Here is a 19,835-nt window from a genome sequence, read left to right as displayed (position 1 = left end):
GACCTTTAGGATTATCAAACATTTTCATAAAAATCAAGCACATTTTCACTTAAATTCTCATGTAATATAGCAATAAATAAATGAATCACTATATTAATATACATCCTATGTGCTGTAATGAAGTACAGAAAACCATTCTGTCATTACAATTTTTAATGAATAAAACCAATCGCCTACAACTAAAACTAGCACAATGTAGATTTCATTTTACATTTTTTTTTTCACATCACAGTCATGAGGATGAGTTTTCCCACATTATAACTAGCTGTTGACACTTGAGCAAAAATAATGTCACGAATCTTTGTGGTCCTCAAAAATGGTCTCCTTTTCTTTACACAAAATATAACGTCTTGCCTATTTCTTCTTGTGTAATATTAACCCGTGCATTTATCATCACCAAGCCGTAAGAAAGAACAACATCTATAAACAGGCCATCTCTTTATTGTTGATTTTCACGTGTCGATTTCTTTGAAATTTCATATTCAGAATGAGGAAAGGAAGGGCCTTTCATCCAAGTTCACACACTCTGGGTGAAGGTGTCAGAGGGTACAGAAGAAACCCGAGAGAGGGAGAGGACGAGAGAGTCCGTTTCTGGCTGGGATGATACTTTTAAAAAGGACGATTTAAGAACTGCACTCCAGAAAGGAAAGAAAAAAGCAGGGCAAATGAAAATACTGATAAGGTAAGTGTTTTTTGATATCTAAAAGCCTGGCGAAATCTCCAGCAGTCATTCACGAAAGCCACACGGACTTCACTTGATAACTTTTGATGTAAATCTAAGGTCAGACCTCAGGCCTAAATAAGCAGCTCAAGTTTAATCCAACCATACAGTGAACTCTGAGGAGAAAACCATGAAATGAAAGAAAGATAAACGGGATTGATCAAGAGAGAACAGGCACGTTTGGAATAATTGTAAAGGTTGTCTAACATTTGTCACTGTTTAAAACAGTGGTAATAGTTCCAGTTTCTCACAGAAAAACTTTTTTTCCTTGCTTTTTTCTCCCACTTTTTTTTTTTGTTTTTTTTTTTTGTCTCCAACACTCCCCACCACCCAAAAAAAAAAAAAAAAAAGAGTTGGAGAGGAAAAGAGGAGTGTTGTGAGTTTCTCCCATGCACACGAGAAACTAGTCCTCGATATGGGACTGTGCACGGCTGTGTCTGAGTACAAATGTCCTTAAATGTATGAGCAACACTGATGACTCCAGAATCACACGTGACCTTTAGGAGTGTACAACGTATAGCGTTTGTATATGTGTGCGCGGGGGGGCATTTGAGATCTACGTCATTCAGTCACAGGCACAGTCAGTCACTGCTGTGTTCAGATGATTTCAAAGGTTTTCTTCAGTTCCATGATTAATTGCCAGTCTGATTTCTGCATCTCGTCTCTGAACCAGTTCTTCAGAGCATCGATTGACTGACGGGTGATCTACAAGAGAAAAAGGAAAACATTTAAATATATGCTTTAACATTTGTATTAGGGGTTCTTTTTTTTTTCAAACAAATTTCAAAAAAACTAAGCATCCTATGAGCTCCAGCGGCTTTATTTCAGGATGCAGGGGAAAGCATACCTTGCTAACAATGATGTCTACAGCTTCAAAGTGTCTGCCGTACATCTTGGGCGCTTCTCCAGGAATTGGCTCTATTTTCACACAGATCTCCTGTCCTTTCTTAGCGCTATCTACAGACTTGTGATTTATTTCAATGCCGGTCACAATGCCAATATCCACAAACTACGAGAAAGAAAGAGTAAAGGTGGAACAAATTAATGCAAACAATTTAAGTTTTTCCCTTGAACTGTTAAAATGTAAAAACTGGAAGTAGTGGCAAAGGGTTGTTCTGCTTCTTTCAGTGTTGAGCTGAAAGTGTGTGTTCTCTACACGTCTCACCCCTTTGCTGGGCACACACACAGGAGTGCCCGTCCTCAGTACTCCGGCCTCCACAGTGACACCCATGACTATGGGATCTCTGGAGTTGAAGATGAACTGCGGCAATATACGCAGCTTACAGGGGAACACAGCTATGTGTCTGAAAAAGAGAGAAACTTTCAGATATTCAGACTGCAAACAGGACAAAAAAAACCACTGTAACCACAGCCTTACAGAATTTAGTCTTGTTTGTGATGTAAAAAGACTCAATAGCCTAAAATGATTTGGCTCAGGTGAGTTAATTATACACTACCATTTAAAAGTTCAGGGTTGGTTTTAGGGGCTGTTTAGTGTTTACACAACATTTTCAGCCAAAAACAGGAAACTTTATGCGTTTTGCCTGTTCGTTTACACGACAACAGCGTTTTGGGGACTGAAAACACATATTTCTGAAAACGGGTTTTCGAAAGTGCAAGTTTTTAAAACGCTACTGTTATCGTTTCCGTGTAAACACTCAAAACGGGAATCTTTGAAAACGGTGACGTCATGCACGTGTGTAGTACGCCTTCTGAATGAAGGAGCCAATTGCTAATCGGTAAAGTCAGCGCATCACTGCAGCTGCCGTTAGAAGCGTCCCGGTTGCTGTAGAAACAGTCAGCGTTCTGAGACATGCACTGAATAATAAGCTTTTTATAACGCTATTTAAGCAAAAGTAACAACATTTATGACACATTTGTTATCAGATTTCTTTGGTGATTTCAAATATGAAATTTAATCATAAGCTTAGTGAACAGTTTTGGAGGATTTAATGTTTCTCTATTCAAAGATAGGAGTTGCCCGAGAGGCATTTCAAAGATGGCCGCTGAGTGACATGACTTGTCTTAAAAGGAGTTTGCTAACGCTTCTTCAATGTGGATTTACTTCACCAATATTGCAACCATCATAAACAACATATAATCGCCACTTCCCTACAGGTACTGTTTACTGTAACAAGGTGACAGCACCCCACTACTGGCCTGTGTAAACAGCGTTTTGGCTGTTTTCGTATGTGAAACGTGAATTGTCATGAAAGCGTGTCGTGATCCAATTTTTAAAAACGCAAGGGAAAAACTTTTCTGAATTTGACTACATCGTTGTCGTGTAAACGTAGCCTTAACGTTTTTGAAAGAACTCTTCAATGATCATGAAGGCTGCATTTATTTGATCCAAAATGTAGTTAAACAATATTGTAAAGTAATATTATAAAAAAAAATATTCAGATAGAAATTTGTTTTCTATTTGAATATATTTTAAAATGAAATGTATTCCTGTGATGCAAAGCTGAGTATTTTGCACCATTACTCCAGTCTTCAGTGTCACAGGATCCTTCAGAAATCACTCTAATTTCCTTATTTTCTGCTCAAGATTATCAATGTTAAAAACAGCTGCTCCTTAATATTTTTATAGAAACTGACATTTTTCAGGATTCTGTTTAAAAGAACAACATTTGTACAACCGAGAACAACAGTAGAACATTTGACTGTTACTTCTGAATAATTCCCTGTTGAATAAACATGAATGTTTTTGTATTAACTAAAAGCTTCTAATTTTGAACAGTAGTGTATGTCTGATGACGGCAGGAGATAACGCACTTGAACTCATCCTGTTTCTGTTTCTTGTAGTCTTCTCTGTATTTGGTGAAGGCGTCAAACAGATGATAGATGATCTCGGCACTGAAAATACGCACACCAAGGCTGTCGGCCAGCTCCTGAGAATCTCGCTCTATTTTCACATCAAAAGCCAGGATCACTGCATACCTATAGGATGAGAGAGCGAATGATTAGGATAAAAATCTGACAAGAGGAGATATATTATGTATCGATCAGAACACATACTGCGGATCATGCTCCAACATAGTGGAAGCTTTCATGACGTCCTTCTTGTGGACCGGACCGATGTTGATGCCAGCATACTGAGAGACAGAGAGAGCATTTAAGAGGGGATACAAAGACCTGAAACACTACAGCTGATTATAAATATATCTGCATTTCATTTAATTCTTCAAAATCTAAAAAAAAAAAAAAAACATTCAGTACAATGTTATTAAAAAGGGACCAATATTTGTGCAAAATACTACCATTAAACTTAGGACAGCTATTTGTGTGCCATACAGAGATGCCGTCAATTTATGGCGTCTCTTTCAGAGTAGCTCATAAATGTAATTTCTTCAATAGTAGTTGAAAAATATAGATTTTTTTGAAGGCTGAGATGCATAACAGTAGTTGAAAATAAATGTGTTTTACATAATGTTTACTAAATTAGAAATAAATTGTTTGGAAATGAATTATTAAAAAACAATTTGAACTGGATAAACTTCTTGATCACGTAATCCTATTACAGTATTTTTCGGAAATTTCAGAAAAAAAAAAACACTATACAAATGATATAAGCACTGTAATAATTTATTAAACAGAACTGTTAAACTAAGACTAATGACGATGGACAATGAGAGGTCCATGCACTTTACAGTGCTGACCAAAATAAAAGTCCCACTTCTAACACACCAGCCAATCAGAAAATCTCAGTTAGCCAATGTTTATAAACTTAAAAATAGTGGCTGAAAAAGCTTTTCTTCAATAAAAGGTTATAGAGTTGGGTTTTATGATAGTATGTGTGAGTGTTTGAAAGCTTACAGGCACTTTGGATGTACGCAAGAACTCCAGCAGAGCTTCCAGAGAGCCGAGTGTGGAGGCCTGCACATACACACCCTTCTCCTCCAGCTTTATGGAATTCAGAGTCTGTTTCAGCTCCCGGATCAACTCGTCCTAGAAACAAGCAACATCAGGATGCAGGAAAGGTCACCAATGTAGCAATAAGATTATCTGTTAATTCAGGCTTTTGACTGATTAATGTAAGAACGAGAAAAGGACGGAAAGACGAGAGAGAGGGACATGACTGATTAGTTTGTGAAGAGGCACACTTACCCTCAACACTGGAATTTCATCCTCTTTATGAGCGACGAGGAGAGGCAGGCCTGCCAGCGTCTTCTCCAGATCTTTTCCCAGGATCTTGACTCCCTGAGCCGTAGATACTTCTTTATGCTTCTCATACGGATTCTGTTCCCAGAGAGAAGAAAAATAGAAGCTGAGAGTTACAAACAAGCTCAGAGTTTTATCGCAACACATAAACATATAATTGCGCAGAAGACCTTCACTCGGAGCTCTTTCAGGGGTGGTGGGAGGAGCAACCCTCTGATCTGAGTGACGATTGGTCCGTCCACACCGGGGACGATAATAGTCTCGCCCTCCCGTAGACAACCGTTGATGAGGATGACGTCTATCGTCGTACCCATTCCAGGTAGAGCTTTTACCTAAGATACAGAAGATGGACAGCAGAGGTTATATTACAGCTGGGCTCTATGGGAAGAAATAAAAACATACTAAACCAGACTGTCACGATTTGTTAGCTTGTTCTCTTACCTCCATGACCTGTGCTCGAAGTTCATCACAATGAGCCAGTCGGCGGGCCAGCATGGTCTGAGTGAGCTCCACCAGCAGGGCGATGAGGTTCCCCATCCCATCACCCGAGTGGGCCGAGGTGGGAACCAGGGACACAAATGTACGAGGGTCTTTGTTCTCGTAGAACAGCGCAGCGTTAAGTCCCTGAAGGTTGAAAAAGACAGCACTTGTATGTAAAACTCACCAGTAAATGGGACTGTACTGTACAAGACGATGACAACAGACCTCCTGCGCAAACTCCACGATGACAGCTTTAGCCCTCTCATCAAACTCATCCTTGGTGTTTTTCTTCTGCTTCTTCAGTGTGGCCACTATGTCTGTGTCTGGACTCTTCTTCCAGTCGTACAGACGGTCAATCTGAGAAAGAAACACTTTAGTATTTAAATACTTGCTGCAGTCATCAGAAGGAGCATTCGGTAGTCAGTCCCTGGTACCTTGTTAAGTGCTACTATGAAGGGGCATTTCTTCTCCTTCAGCAGGTTGATGGATTCGATCGTCTGTGGCTCTAAACCGTGCATGATATCCACCACCAGGATGGCGATGTCACACAGAGAACTACCCCTGTTCCTTAGATTACTGAAGGGTGGAGAAGAGTGCCATTAAATATACAAACACTATTAAATCAGTTTAAAAAGCCAGGGTTTAGTGCTTGACTCATATGGGTTTTCTACAGTATCTACACATTTGATAAACTTTATAACAGCAAGTTAACATTTAATATTCATTTTCATATAAAAGCAAATAAATAACCATTAATAACAAATATAAATTTTTCGTCTCTTAAGCTTACCAAGGCTGCATTTACTTGATCAAAAATACAGTAAAATTCTAAAATATTACAATTTAAAATAACTTTTCAAACATTTTAATCAAAGTTAAACAGGGTTGTGCTGCTTAACATTTTTGTAGAACTGTGATACGTTTCAGGATTCTTTGAAAAATTTCAAAAGAATTCATTTGAAATGGAAATCTTTTGTGGCATTGTAAATGTCTTTAGTATCATTCTTAATTTTATGTGTTCTTGCTGAATAAAAGTATTTTTTCTTTTGTTAAAAAGGATTTTATACAACGGTAGTGTATCAAATCAGTCTATTATTTTTATTTGGCACACAAAAATAAATAGCACAGTGTGTACCTGAAGGACTCGTGTCCAGGTGTGTCGATAATAAGCATGCCAGGAACCTTCACGTTCTCCTTGTCAAACTGATGCAAATACACAAACACATGCCTTAACAACCTTAAAGAATCCCACGGAAAAACAGAATGAGAAAATGTGCATTACAGAAAGATACATACATTTTTCACCATCTTGGCTTGTTCTAATATGGTTTCAAGGGGCACATTAGTGGCTCCGATCTGCTGTGTGATACCACCAGCCTCACCATCCTGAACATGTGTGTGTCTCAGCTGACAGACAGAGAAGAACAAAACAATATTAAACACACAACAACCACACAGGTGCTGAAGTCCACATCAGGTACTGTGAAACGCACCTTGTCCAGGATTTTGGTCTTCCCTGTGTCCACATGACCCAGCACACAAACCACAGGAGCTCGGAGCTTGTCAAAATTAATGTTCTTCATGTTTTCCTGCCTTCGTTTCTGAACACAAAGAAAAACACGGTTGATTCCACTTTGTTTATTAAAATGTGCATAAATGCGTCCACTTTGTATAGTGCAAAAGACTGTATGCATACCTCTATGCGTCTCTTGGCCTTGTCATAAAGCCTCTCCTCTTTGCTTCGGTCATCGTCCGAATCGCTCTCGCTGCTCGACTCGGAGCTCGGTTCTTTTCCTGCTTTATTTGTGGTCATCTTGTTACTGCTGTCTTTGTTGTCCTCCTCATCCTCACTCTCCTCCTCTCCTTCATCCTCCTCGTCTTCTTCATCCTCTTCGTCATCATCCTCTTCTTCCTCACTGCCGTTCTCTTGGTCTTCAGCAGGTTTTTGTGTTGCCGGAGTAGTTTCCTTCACCTCGATGTGAACCTTCTTCATCTCTGTGAACGCACAAATGTCAAATTAATCAGCAGCACTCACAAGAAACCACCACCAAATTACTTTAGATTTGAAAAGACATGTATCCGTGGGAAAGCATGCTTTACACCCACCTTTCTCCTCATCGCTGGCCATGGCCTCCCAGTCGTCCAGATCAGCAGCCTCCGCTTTTGGCTCCTTAACTGTTGCAATGAAAATGTTAGAATTTAGAGTTAGCTATTATCCTTGTTTACAGCCACAAATCACTAACAGACAAATCCTTATCCATGATTAGCTTTACAAGAATTTTCACTTATTTTTTTGACAATAAGCCATACAATTTGTAGGGCCCTATTATTTAGCTGATGCAGAAAAAATGGCCAGAATTGTGGAATTCAGGAATTAAAATGGAATTTAGTGTATTGTGTGCAATGTCACAGAACAGGATCATTTTTGGATTAGTAAATCAAAAGCAGAGCTTAGATTAAAATTAATCAAATTCAAATTGACATTAGTCAATAAACTCAAAGGTTTTCACAACAGACCACCAAAATAAAAGTCTGGTATCTTGAAATTATGATTGTTATGAATTAACTTCTATAAGTAGAAGCAATAGTAATAGCAATAAAAAAATAAGCAACACTTTAGACCTTTTTAATATGCATTTAACACAAATTTTTGTTGTGCGGCATTGCATATGACAAAATAATGGCTTAAGTTTCTTAATGACTCAATTGTAATCACGATGAAACCCACAAAAAAAAAACGCATTTCAAAGGAACCTAAATTTGAGAAATTAAAGTAATTACCTTGCTCTGCTTCAGGTTTGTCCACTTCCATCTCTGTTGTGACTGGCTGAGGTGTCTCTGATGTGGGTGATGCCACTTCTGAAGTTTCTAATATAAGCAATGAAAATGTTAGGATGTCTTTAACCATCCTTGACTACTACACAGAGAAAGAAACCAGTATGGGATTAGTCGGGATCTAACCTTCAGGAGTGTGTGCTGTTGGCTTCTTTTTTCTCTTATCAGAGTAAACGGGCTTCTTCTTTGGCATTGCGTCTTTGGATGGCACTTCAACACCTGAGAGGAAGCCAATGACACCATCAGCTCCAAAAATATGTACTTATTTCTTTCATCAAAGCTGCTGGCACTCATGCTCTCACCCTGAGCCTGCAGCGCTCGCAGCGTGGCTTCTGCTCTGGCTCGAGCCTCTTTCTGGGCCTTGGTAAGGAGCTTTCCCTCCTTCTTTAGCCTCTCTTTTCTCTCCTTGTCCTTTTGTTTCTTCTTCTCTTTCCTCTCGGCCTCTAGACGCTCCTGTGGATGAAGGTTTTAGAGATGATAATGACTTTGACAACATAAGCTTGAATGACGGAGTCTTTCACTGACCTGCTCCTGTCTCTGAGCCTCCAGCTCCTCCAGCCGTCGCTGTCTCTCCTCCTCTTCTCTTTTGGCTCGTTCCTCCTCCTCCTTCATTTTGGCCAGGGCCTCTTTCATTGCGTTCACCGCTGCTTTGCTGGGACCCTTTTTCTTGTCCTTCTCTTTCTCCTCCTTCTCACCTTTCTTCTTCTTCTTGTCCTTTTTCTTTTTGTCACCCTCAGCCTCCACTGTAGAAAATCAGAGGACAGAGGAACATAAAATTGGAGAATAAGTGTAAGACTTTCTGATGCATTGAATATTCACAATCATGCTGCTTGAATCGTCTTAGTTTCTTATAGAGTGCGTTTGACTCATTTTATCACGACTTGCAACTACTAGAGCATCACAATTGGTAAGTTTGAATAATTTTCATGAAACAGTTTATTCAAAATTCTGTGATTCAAACAATCATGCCAAATTATTTTCCCAAGGGCTAAAAAGAAAGAGGAATAAATATATACAAAATTGTGTCTAGGGGTTTGAATAAATGTTTTCCTTCATTTTAGAAAATACATTAATACATAAATATCAAATATCAAGTATACACACACACAACCATTCAAACGTTTGGGGTCAGTAGGGTTCTTTAAATGTTTTTTAAGCAGTCTCTTATGCTCAGGCTGCATTTATTTGATAAAAAAAAAAAAACAAAACTAAAATTACACAATAATAACACCACTCAAAAGTAACACATGACCTTTCAAATAAATCTTAAAATGCAATTTATTCCTTTAATACAAATCTGAATTTTCAGCATCATTACTCCAGTCTTCAGTGTCACATGATCTGTCAGAAATCATTCTAATATGCTGATTTACTGCACAAAAACATTTCTTATTAAAAATGTTGAAAACAGTTGTGCTGATCATATTTGAGTGAAAACAGTGATACATTTTTTATGTATCACAGGATTCTTCAATGAATAGAAAATTCAGACAAACAGCATTTAAGACAGAAAACTTTTGATATAAAATGTCATTGCTGTCAGTTTTGATTGTTTTAATGCATTCTTGTAAAATAATAATTTTTTACAAATCCCAAACTTTTAACCGGTAGTGTATATACACACATACATAAACACAGTGTACTACGGACAATCTGACCTTCTCCCTGGACATCAGCTCCATCCTGCTCCACTGAAGCCTCTGCCTCTGTTTTCTTGCTCTCTGTTGAAGGTGTGCTAGCAGGTTTCCCTGTCTCCTTCTTTAAGGCCTCCTCTTCTTTCTCTTTCTTAGCTCTCTGCTTGGCCTTCTCCTCCTCTTTCTTCTTCCTCTCCCTTTCTTTTTTCTCTGCTTTCTTCTGTGCCGCTGTCTTCACCTTGAAGGCCGATTCTTCTTCTCCTTCGTCTTCCTCACTGTCTGGTTTGGCTTTGGCTTTACTTTTCTTCTTCTTGTGTGAGGCTTGAGAATCATCGTCTGATTCCTCATTGTCTCCATCAGCCTTCTCCGCAGCACCATCTTCATTGTCCTCCGAGTCAGACACACCCTTTCGGCCACCTTTCTTTTTAGCTTTAGGTTTCTGCCGTGACCGCGAGCCCTCGTCTTCAGAGTCTGAAGCAGCACCAGCAGGAGCGGGAGCCGCCACCATCTCGGTGTCTTTCGTGCTGCGCTCGATTTCCATGTTGTTCTGACCCTGATCTTCATCACCTTCCTCATCCTCCAGATTTGCCTTTTTACCCTTCTTGGCCTTCTTCTTGTCCGCTTTACTCAGAGTGGGCTCAGGTTCAGCGTCCACTACTGAATCGGGTTTCTGAGACAGAAACACATTGCTGTCAATGGCACATGACTCAGCTTGTAAAATTGGCACTATCAGAAGAGAGAGCAAAACAAAAGACGATGCATGCTGAAAGTGATTATCAGTTTGTGTTAATGAAGAATACCTTTTCCGCTTCTTTAGATTTTCCTCCTTGGTTTTCTACTGACAGTGCCTCCAGTTCTTTCTGGATGTCATCCTCACTGCAAATAAGAGTTTATTATTAATTCCCAAACACTTACATTCATGTTCAAAAGTTTAGGGTCAGTAAGATTAATGCAATTAATTAATAGTTTTAGCACACAAGGATGTATTTAACTTGGTGCTGTCAAACGATTAATCGCAATCAATCACATCCAAAATAAAAGTCTTTGTTTATATATACATGCATGTGTAATTATATATACATAATAAATATACACAGTACACACACATATATTATGCAAACAAAAACTTTTATTTCGGATGCGATTTATCGTTTGACAGCACTAGTTAAATTATTTAAAAGTGACAGTGAACACATTTATAATGTTACCAAAAAAATTATTAATTTTATTCTTTAAAAAATCCTGAGAAAAATGTGTCTCAGTTTCCACAAAAATATAAAGCAGCACAACTGCTTAAAACTGATAATAATAAAAATAATAATAACAATAACAATAATAAAGAAATGTGTCTTGAGTAGCAAATCAGCATATTTAAATATTTCTTGTAGGATCATGTGACACTGGAGTAATGATGCTTAAAATTCAGCTTTGAGTCACAGAGATAAATTACATTTGAAAATATATTACAGTATATTAAAAACAGTTATTTTGGGTAGTAACAATATTACAGTTTTTCCCCTGTATTTTTGATCAAATAATTGCGGCTTTGATGAGCACAAGAGACTTCTTTCAAAAACATTTTAAAAATCTTAGTGACCCCAAACCTTTGAGCAGCACTGTACAGCAAGAGAACATCTCTTTAAGCTTATTAGGGCCTTTTGCACCGCTTTAATTCAAGAACTAAAAGTACAGTACTAAAGTACTGGGACGTTTTTCCGTGAACTATTTCCCAGTACCATTTAAAGGGTTGCATTCGCACTGACAGTGTGTACTAGTAAGTGACGTAAGCCGGTCGACAGTGACATCAATTGTGCGCAGCATTCAACAACGAAAACAAAGAAGAACAACGTTAACAACAGGAGGGAGAAGGACGCTGTGATCGGAGCTGTGTTTTTGTTGTGTCTCGCGGGTTTCACAATATGGACATCGAATGCCGACGTATACGTGAAACGATTGAAAGAACGGAAAGGAGGACTAATCTCCAACAACAACTGGCAGTGCTACATTTGCTACAAGTGCCTGCACTTTAGCGTCCGTCCATCTATCGCTGTTCTCCAAACTTGCGAAATAAGTTGACACAATGTTTACAGTATGTTTACATACACAGCATTTTAAATCGTGGCGGGTGAGGGCGTTTTCGTACGCGTTTGGCCAATCAATGTATACTTACGTCACGGGTAGTACCAGCAGCTGTGCTGGTTAGACCCTGCTCTGGAGTAGGAGCTAATTTGGTTCTCGAAAAAGGCAGTCCGGTACTAAAATGCGGTGCTAAAACGCCAAAAAGTGGGTACTTCCACAATTAGTTCTGGTACTATGAAAAGGTTCCTGCGGTGCGAAAGGCCCTATTAACTGTGTCAGTGTTGGAGGAAAGAGGTGGAGACCTACTCAAAGTCATCTTTTTTTCCTTTCTTTTTCTTGCTCTTTGATTTGCTCTGCTCCTTGCCTGCTCCCGCACCTTCAATCTCAGCTGCAAGAGCGTCGATGTCAACGCCGTCGTCTTTGGCACTATGAAAAGCAGAAAAGAATACATTACATCTTTCACTACTGAACTTTTTTAAAAACATATTTGCCATATTGCAATCACTACTATACTCATAATCTAGGCCATAAGTTGTTGTTGTTTTTACAGCATATAAATGAGAAACTTAAAATACTTTTTTCCATGTCTTTTAGATTTGAGATCATCTACATGCAAGTGTATTTCCCAAAGTTGACTAAATTTTAATTACAAATGTCAAAATAACAGTTTGCCTCTTTCTAGGACAATGCATTATAACAATGAGAACACATTTAGGACATATTGCATTACCAATTTTTTTCTCCCCTGCCCAAACAAGAAATGGATAAAATATTTTCCATTTATATAAAATTAGAAATGCTTTGAGAAAGCAGGATAAAATATTTTCCATTTATATAAAATTAGAAATGCTTTGAGAAAGCAAATACATATGTACTAAAACATTTTTTTGATGAAATCTGGTAAACAGTACAGTGCAGTAAAACAATTAACCTGAGAAAACGCAGACCACCAGAAATGATTAACTAAGCAACCAGCCAGCAAAACACTCACCTGTTACCAGAGATTTAGAAACAACAACAGGATGTCCATTACTGACTAAATGTGACATTTTCACCAAACGGATTTCCATTATACACTAGTGGTGTAAGAGAATAAATTTTTTTTACAAACTAGCAAAAAAATAAAAAACAGCATTACACCCCTAAACACCACTCTAGATAACCAGTGAAAGCACACAGCAATATCTGCAACAATATATACACAAAAACTGATCATATTAAACACCTAAACTCAAGTACCTTACCAGTCATGTCAAACACAGCAATGATGAGGAAGTGAACTTTGCTGCTTATATAGTGGAGCCTAAAGCCCTCTTTGCATACGTGTTGCATCAGAAATCGAAAAAGTCCCTCACACACTTGAACCTGCTGCGTTCAGCAAACACAGAGCAGGTGATGAAACACTAGTTAATGGAAAGACAATGACCTGAATGAATGGAGAAGAGATGGAGGAATGTTTAATAAAAGTTAAAATATGTTTTAGCAGACCACAGTTCTTTGATGCAATGCAAAGCCTTTTTTCCAAAGGGCAGCAATGGTCTTTAAGTAACAGGTAATCTTGTTTCGATGCTACTCTCCATAATTAATGGCTGGATCGCATTACATCTTTTGAGATTACTGGAACAGGAAATGACATGGCAACCAGCACTTAAGGGTTAGCACAGGTTAACACTCACATTAAGATGGTAATCAACTTAACCACCTCCCACAAGGCCAAAAGACCAAGAAACTGCTCAGCATCAGACCCAGACAAATTTAGCCGTTCAAGCGACTGAGTTCAGAGAGGGAAAGGAAAACGGGTCAAACCAGGTGAAACTGCTGCTGTCCCACATCGGCCAGTACTACAGCAAAACTTAAAATCTACGCATTAAATTCAACCTAATAAGCTAAAAACAAACCAAGGCTTGCAGAAGAAAATTGTTTAACTAAACCAGTGGAACATAAAAGCAGACAACCAATCACTTTCAAGGTACAGATTTTATATAAGAATTATAATTAGGAATTGAATAACTTAATCCAGTCTGAACCAGATCAAAAACAGGGAAAAAATATTCGCCAAAATCACTATGCCAAGTTTTACTCTTGCCAAAAAATAGTATTTATATATGCATAATATATGTACATACACACACATACATATACAATGCATATATTATATATAATGTATATGTGTGCACAGTATATGTTAATGTATATATATTTACAAAAAGAGAGTTACCCATTACTTATGTCGTCAATGAAATGTTAATAACTTCCCTAATTCCAACCAAATATATCGGTTTACAAAATGCATATAGCTAGTATCTCACAGACAAGTACATTTTAGAAATTCCAACAACTCTGACAAAACACAAAAAAAAAAAAAAAAACAGTACAGCAGAAAACTAGAAATACAACCTGGATTAGGGTTGCAAAGGGGTGGAAAATTTCCAGAAACTTCCCAAAAATCCCTGAAAGATTCCAAAAAATTCCTGGAAAGATTCCAAAATTTCTGGAATGTTTCAAAAATTTACTGGAAATGTTTAACCTTTTTGCAACCCTAACCTGGATTGAATTATCATTAATGATCAGAAGCCCTCAATATTGTCCAAGTTTGACAGGTGCGGTCCAATTTAACATTTACATCCCTTGATCTCAGTGGGACAGTTCACCCTCCCCAACTCAGCTGGTGACCGACTGCCACAGTCCTGGAAGAATTTAAACATTTTTACAATCTGAGATTTCTGCCTCTCTCAGTTTCTACATGACCGAAGGTCGATGGCATCCCACAGAAGCGCGTTTCATTGAAGACAATGCGCCGAGCAGCACAATGGAAACGGATGAGGTTGCACTGCCAGGCGAGGAATCAGATACCGCGTGTAATACACAAAAGCCACTGCCCTCAAAAACCAGGGTCTTGTGTGCTCGGACAGCTTCTGATATCAGAGCAGATGTGAAACACAACTAATCTAACACTAACAGCTGCTGGATCTAGACTCGGTGTGGGGGGTGGGCTAGCAAGACCTACTGTTTCTCATTTTAAAGCCACCAACGTGACAAATACGCAACGCTCACAATAAATCACCCCGTCAGCTGGTGTCTAGACGTGCATCATTACAGGTCCATGATCACCTGATGATACTGCTCTGATTAAACGGTCAGCACCGCAATGAAGAAGACAGGCCTAGTCACAGCGGCACATGAACTCATGTCCATCAGAAGCTAGCCAGGTGGCTAACAGACACATTAACCTGTCAAGATTATAAACAGCACGGTCTTTCTGCTGAGTCCTCGTTGCGCGTTCGCCAGTGTCCTAACTTACCCGTCATCTCCCTTATTTTTCTGTTTCTTTCCCATTATATCTGTATGGTTGTAACCTCCTCGTTGCGGTGCCGTGTACGGTGTTAGCGCTTCAAGTTAGTCGTGCTCGTATTGCGCATGCGCACTTGACGATGAGTAATAGCGCGCCGCGGCCTCAGCGCAGATCTTCAGCACACATGGATAGTCTATACAGTTACATAAAAAGAGAAACGAAGATGCTGTTTGAATGTCATTTCGGGATGTTTGAGTGAAATATAATATCGTATTATCGTAATATTCTTTTTAAATAAACCACACAAACGACAAAGAAAAATCATATATTTTTACAAACATGAAATAGGCCATCCATATTAAATACTAGTCCGTGTTAGGTTAAACTGCGCTTTTACGTCAGGAAGAGCGCGACGAGAGCGCTGCGCATGGCAAACGTGTCACCAGCTAATGCCATACAATTCATATTTCAAATAATTTATTTCCAAGACAGAGTCCATACTTTTTTCCAATCAATATGATCAACCACATTCTTCCAATAAGACATCACATATGGAGTTGTTACAAATTCCTTTTGAAAAAGTAATCTAATCTTATAGATTAGATTATGATGAAGGAGGTGACAAAAAACATAGTTTTCCTATACTGGGATTTCAAATGGGTCTGAAGAAATAGATAAAGTGCTGGATGATCTAACAGAGTCCCTTAAAAGGATAACAGCTCCTTTGGGAATAGCGTCCATGACCATGGAGAATTCTTTGGGAGTTACTGGAAAATTAAACTTACATAAATATTCTTCGTAATTTAAAAGAAGCCCTTCTGAGTTAAATAACTGGGAAACAATCAGAATGTTTTTCTCAAACCAATTACTAAAAAACTAAGATTTTCTCTTATATACAATGTCTTGATTGTTCGTTCTAAATGAAGTACCGGTGAGGGGAGAAATTGTGCTTAAAATACATTATAACTAACAAGGTTATTCAAATTGTTACACAGATTTTACCCAGCTAAAGTGTTTTTGAAATGGTTTAAATCCGACATAGATACAAGCTGTTCTTTTTGTGGTGACCCTGATGAAACTGATATGCATATCTTTTTGGATTGTCCTCACACACAGCTATTTTGGACTGAATTCTCTAATGTTATCAATTGCAGTGTGCTCCAGGGTTTCTCTCTGCTTTTTTACTGTTTGGCTTCTTTAATATACAAAAAGATAAAATTAATGAATATTTTACTATTAACCTATTATTACTTCTTGCAAAATTTCATATTCACCGCAGTAAATTCACTCATCAAAATCCTTTATATATTGTTTTTGAAAAAGAGGTTCAACAGTATGTCCAAACTATTTCATCTTCCAAAGATCTCAAAGCTTTTAAAACAATGAATTTATTGAATATTTTTAATTTATTTTGTTAAAGCTTTTGTTTTGTATTATTTATTTACTGTTGCATATGTCTGTAAATGGTGCTTTGCATGTAATGTCACCTCTTTGCACATAATGTTGATATTATCTGTATTTGTATCTTTGGTACCTTGGCATTAATATATATATAATTTTTTTTTTTTAAATAATTTTGTGAACACGTACATGTATGTATATGTAATTCCCATATGTGACCCTGGACCACAAAACCTTTTTTTTTTTATTGAGATTTATACGCTTTCCATTGATGTATATGTTAGGATAGGACACTAATTGGCTGAGATATAACTATTTGAAAGTCTGGAATCTGAGTGCAAATAAATCAAAATATTGAGGGAAATCGCATTTAAAGTTGCCCTAATTAAGTCCTTAGCAATGCCTATAACTAATCAAAAATTAAGTTTTGCGATATGTACGGTAGGAAATTTACAGAATATCTTCATGGAACATGATCTTTACTTACTATCCTAATTATTTTTGGAATAAAAGAAAAAAATCAATACTTTCGACCCATACAATGTATAGTTGGCTATTTCTACAAATATACAGGGGTAACATATTCAATCTAGATAGACTGATATACATTTTGAGGGATATTAATATTTATTAATAATATAACAATGTATTTATATTAAAATACAAAACAATATCTTCATATTTTTAATAGGCTATAAGTTATCATGAACATAATCTTCATTCATATATTATTGCTTTATTAATATTTGCAAGCATTTAATAATTTAAATGAATTAGAGGTGAATCATGTCTACAGTAATGTCTGCCCAATGCTTAAAATATCAAAGTATTTCAACAGTTTCATCATAGGATTAGTAGCGTTATTTGTGTTTTTCCTATCAAATCTCTGTAAACTGTGAGTGTGCAGGAGGCCACTTTAAAGATTATGAAATTAAGTATCACATAATGTTCATTTCTGACTTCATTTTTATTCACATCACTGAAACCACACCAGCACACAATCTATGAATCTTCTCAGCAACATCCGCAGTCACTGAAACGGTCCTCGTGAACGCCGCCACCAGCACTGCGGCTTCATTCGGACAGTATTTGCTGCCATTCAGAGCTGATGTAAACTCATTCACCATCTCTGAAGGAAGCCAGTCTTCCGGGATTTCCATAGCGCATTGTTCTACAGCACCGTTTTTGATGTCCATATCAAGCTTAACAGTCACATCATCCACCACTAAAGAAGAGCAAACACTGAATTTTGGAGTTCTGCCATAAATCCACTCCCACATCTGCAGATCCTGTGCCATCTTATGAATGCCAGGCATGAGAGCTTCATGAGTGGGGTCCACTGTGATGACTGGGCCGTCAAATCCAAATTCATTACTGTACTGGGAAGCAATAGCATTCATGATAGTGTCAGAGTCAAGAGTGGGATCCACATCTAAAAGGTTCCTGACAGGGGAAGGAACGCTTGGGGTAGCGTTGCTCTTGATAACTTCAGAAGTGTTACTCTTCAGTACTGAGGACAATACTGAACGGTCAACAGAACACAGTAATGTACAGTGATGATAAGCAGAGGTTCTGCCTAATTTGGCAGCAGTGCCTGATATTTTATAATGGCTATTTAACAAAATATCAAATCTGTCTGTCGCTGCGACTTCTAGATCGGGTCTCAGTGCTTTTAATGCACTGGTAATGACTTTGAGGTTTCTGTGACGGTCGTATTTCTTCTTGGAGGTGAAGAAGGTCATGTTGATGTTTCCAAAATCATGGAAGACCGTCCCACCTCCACTGCGCCGCCTCGCTAGCGGGATTCCCAGGCGTCTCATCAAGGGCAGGTTACACTCCTGCCACGGGTTTTGATGCCTTCCTATGACAACCGCGGGAGAATTTCTCCATAATAACAGCATGCTTCTGTTTTGCAGATCGACGTGATCGTGAATCCAGTCTTCTAAGGCCAGGTTCTCAAATATGCCAGTTGTCGCAGATTTCAGGATAATACCAGATTTTCCCATTTCATCGAAGAAGGTTGACAAAGTGCTTTTGAGGCGAACTGATCCAGAGAGGACGCATGCCCTGTTTAACAATCTCAAGATCATCGCTGACTTTTAATCTCTCCAAAAGGCTGTAAGGCATGAATAAACCACAGATTATTAATTTCTGCGGTGTGTAGCGAAAACGTGTGGCCAATAATGCACATGGAATACTGATCTGCAAAGATTTTGCACTGTTTTTCCCAAGCCTGCAGCGGCGGAACACCTGGGTCGACAGTATCCCGTTTCCTGTCAAAGCATAATAAAAGTCCTGCACGTTAAAATATGTGTGTGTGTGTGTATATATATATATATATATATATATATATATATATATATATATATATATATATATATATATATATATATATAAATTTCTTTACGCAGGCGTTTGATCGCTCGTTTTTCAAAGTAACGAGTAGAACGAGTAGACTTGTTGGTTTAAGTTCACTCTACGTCAAAAGAAAAAAATAATAAATAATAAAAAAACCGAGTAGAATGAGTGAAATGCAGTTTCTGCTGTGTTCGGAGCTCTGATCTATTATAGATCAGTGGTTCGGAGCATAGACTTGTTCAGAGGTCTCCTTTAAATGGTCTTCTATGGTCTCCCTATCACATTTAAATGATTTAAAAATAATACTTTATTAATTTACAATAATGTCATAATACTTTAACAAAAAAAAAAACAAAAAAAAAAACATCAAATAATAAAAAATAATTATAATAATAAAGAACTGTGCATAGTTTGACGGCTGTAATGTAACGTGATCACTCCGAGATCCACGTTACTTCTCTTCAAGGAGTTAGTAAGATTAGATTTCAGAATGAAATTAGGAAATTACTAAATTCAATAAACATGAAATCGTTTTGTAAAATGATGTTCATTTTGATCAGTTAACGCTCCAGCTTACCCGTGTCCTCTTAAGTTAATAAGTTAATATCCGACTTATTCAGAGAATCGCATCTTCCTTAACACAACCTCAGCTTTACTTTCTTGTCATTCTTCCACATAAACTAGTCTGACGGACCAAGGTGCAAAGACACTGCTCTTATCTAAACTCGGTTCCTGGCATAGATCAGAGTTAGTGATATGCACCTTAAATTTAGATTTCGCTTAGCTTACGCTTGCTTAATTGTAGAATGGTTACTGAATAGTAGCGACTTTGACCTTATTACTTCACACCATATGTAGAAATATTACAACCGTG

General features: G+C 37.9%; 2 protein-coding genes across 3 annotated transcripts; both read right to left on the bottom strand.

Annotated features, from left to right (window-relative positions):
- Positions 1 to 421: 421 nt before the first annotated feature.
- On the bottom strand, positions 422 to 15,353 carry LOC109055102 (eukaryotic translation initiation factor 5B-like). Of its 2 annotated transcripts, none has more exons than XM_042717389.1 (24): positions 15,212 to 15,353; positions 12,217 to 12,336; positions 10,632 to 10,707; positions 9,856 to 10,501; positions 8,723 to 8,940; positions 8,500 to 8,650; positions 8,324 to 8,416; positions 8,144 to 8,230; positions 7,469 to 7,540; positions 7,059 to 7,357; positions 6,856 to 6,963; positions 6,659 to 6,769; positions 6,498 to 6,565; positions 5,797 to 5,938; positions 5,588 to 5,719; positions 5,324 to 5,506; positions 5,053 to 5,214; positions 4,829 to 4,960; positions 4,538 to 4,669; positions 3,740 to 3,816; positions 3,497 to 3,661; positions 1,887 to 2,025; positions 1,569 to 1,730; positions 422 to 1,426 (listed from the first exon to the last, which is right to left on the bottom strand). In XM_042717389.1, exons 1-24 carry the CDS (start codon positions 15,244 to 15,246, stop codon positions 1,319 to 1,321), a joined length of 3,618 nt encoding a protein of 1,205 aa, XP_042573323.1. In that variant the 5' UTR covers positions 15,247 to 15,353; the 3' UTR covers positions 422 to 1,318. The 2 variants fall into 2 exon arrangements, with proteins under 2 accessions (XP_042573323.1, XP_042573324.1); XM_042717390.1 differs by having other exon boundaries at positions 7,469 to 7,537.
- Positions 15,354 to 17,296: 1,943 nt separating this feature from the next.
- LOC109066015 (lipoyltransferase 1, mitochondrial) lies at positions 17,297 to 19,639 on the bottom strand. The gene is made up of 2 exons (XM_042717388.1): positions 19,539 to 19,639; positions 17,297 to 18,876 (listed from the first exon to the last, which is right to left on the bottom strand). Exon 2 carries the CDS (start codon positions 18,691 to 18,693, stop codon positions 17,575 to 17,577), a length of 1,119 nt encoding a protein of 372 aa, XP_042573322.1. The 5' UTR covers positions 18,694 to 18,876; positions 19,539 to 19,639; the 3' UTR covers positions 17,297 to 17,574.
- Positions 19,640 to 19,835: the final 196 nt, after the last annotated feature.

The sequence above is a fragment of the Cyprinus carpio genome, chromosome B1 (genome assembly GCF_018340385.1).
Source record: "Cyprinus carpio isolate SPL01 chromosome B1, ASM1834038v1, whole genome shotgun sequence".
Taxonomy (NCBI): domain Eukaryota; kingdom Metazoa; phylum Chordata; class Actinopteri; order Cypriniformes; family Cyprinidae; genus Cyprinus; species Cyprinus carpio.
The sequence above is the reverse complement of the archived record's forward strand: the minus strand, read 5'-3'. Positions and strand labels throughout refer to the sequence as shown.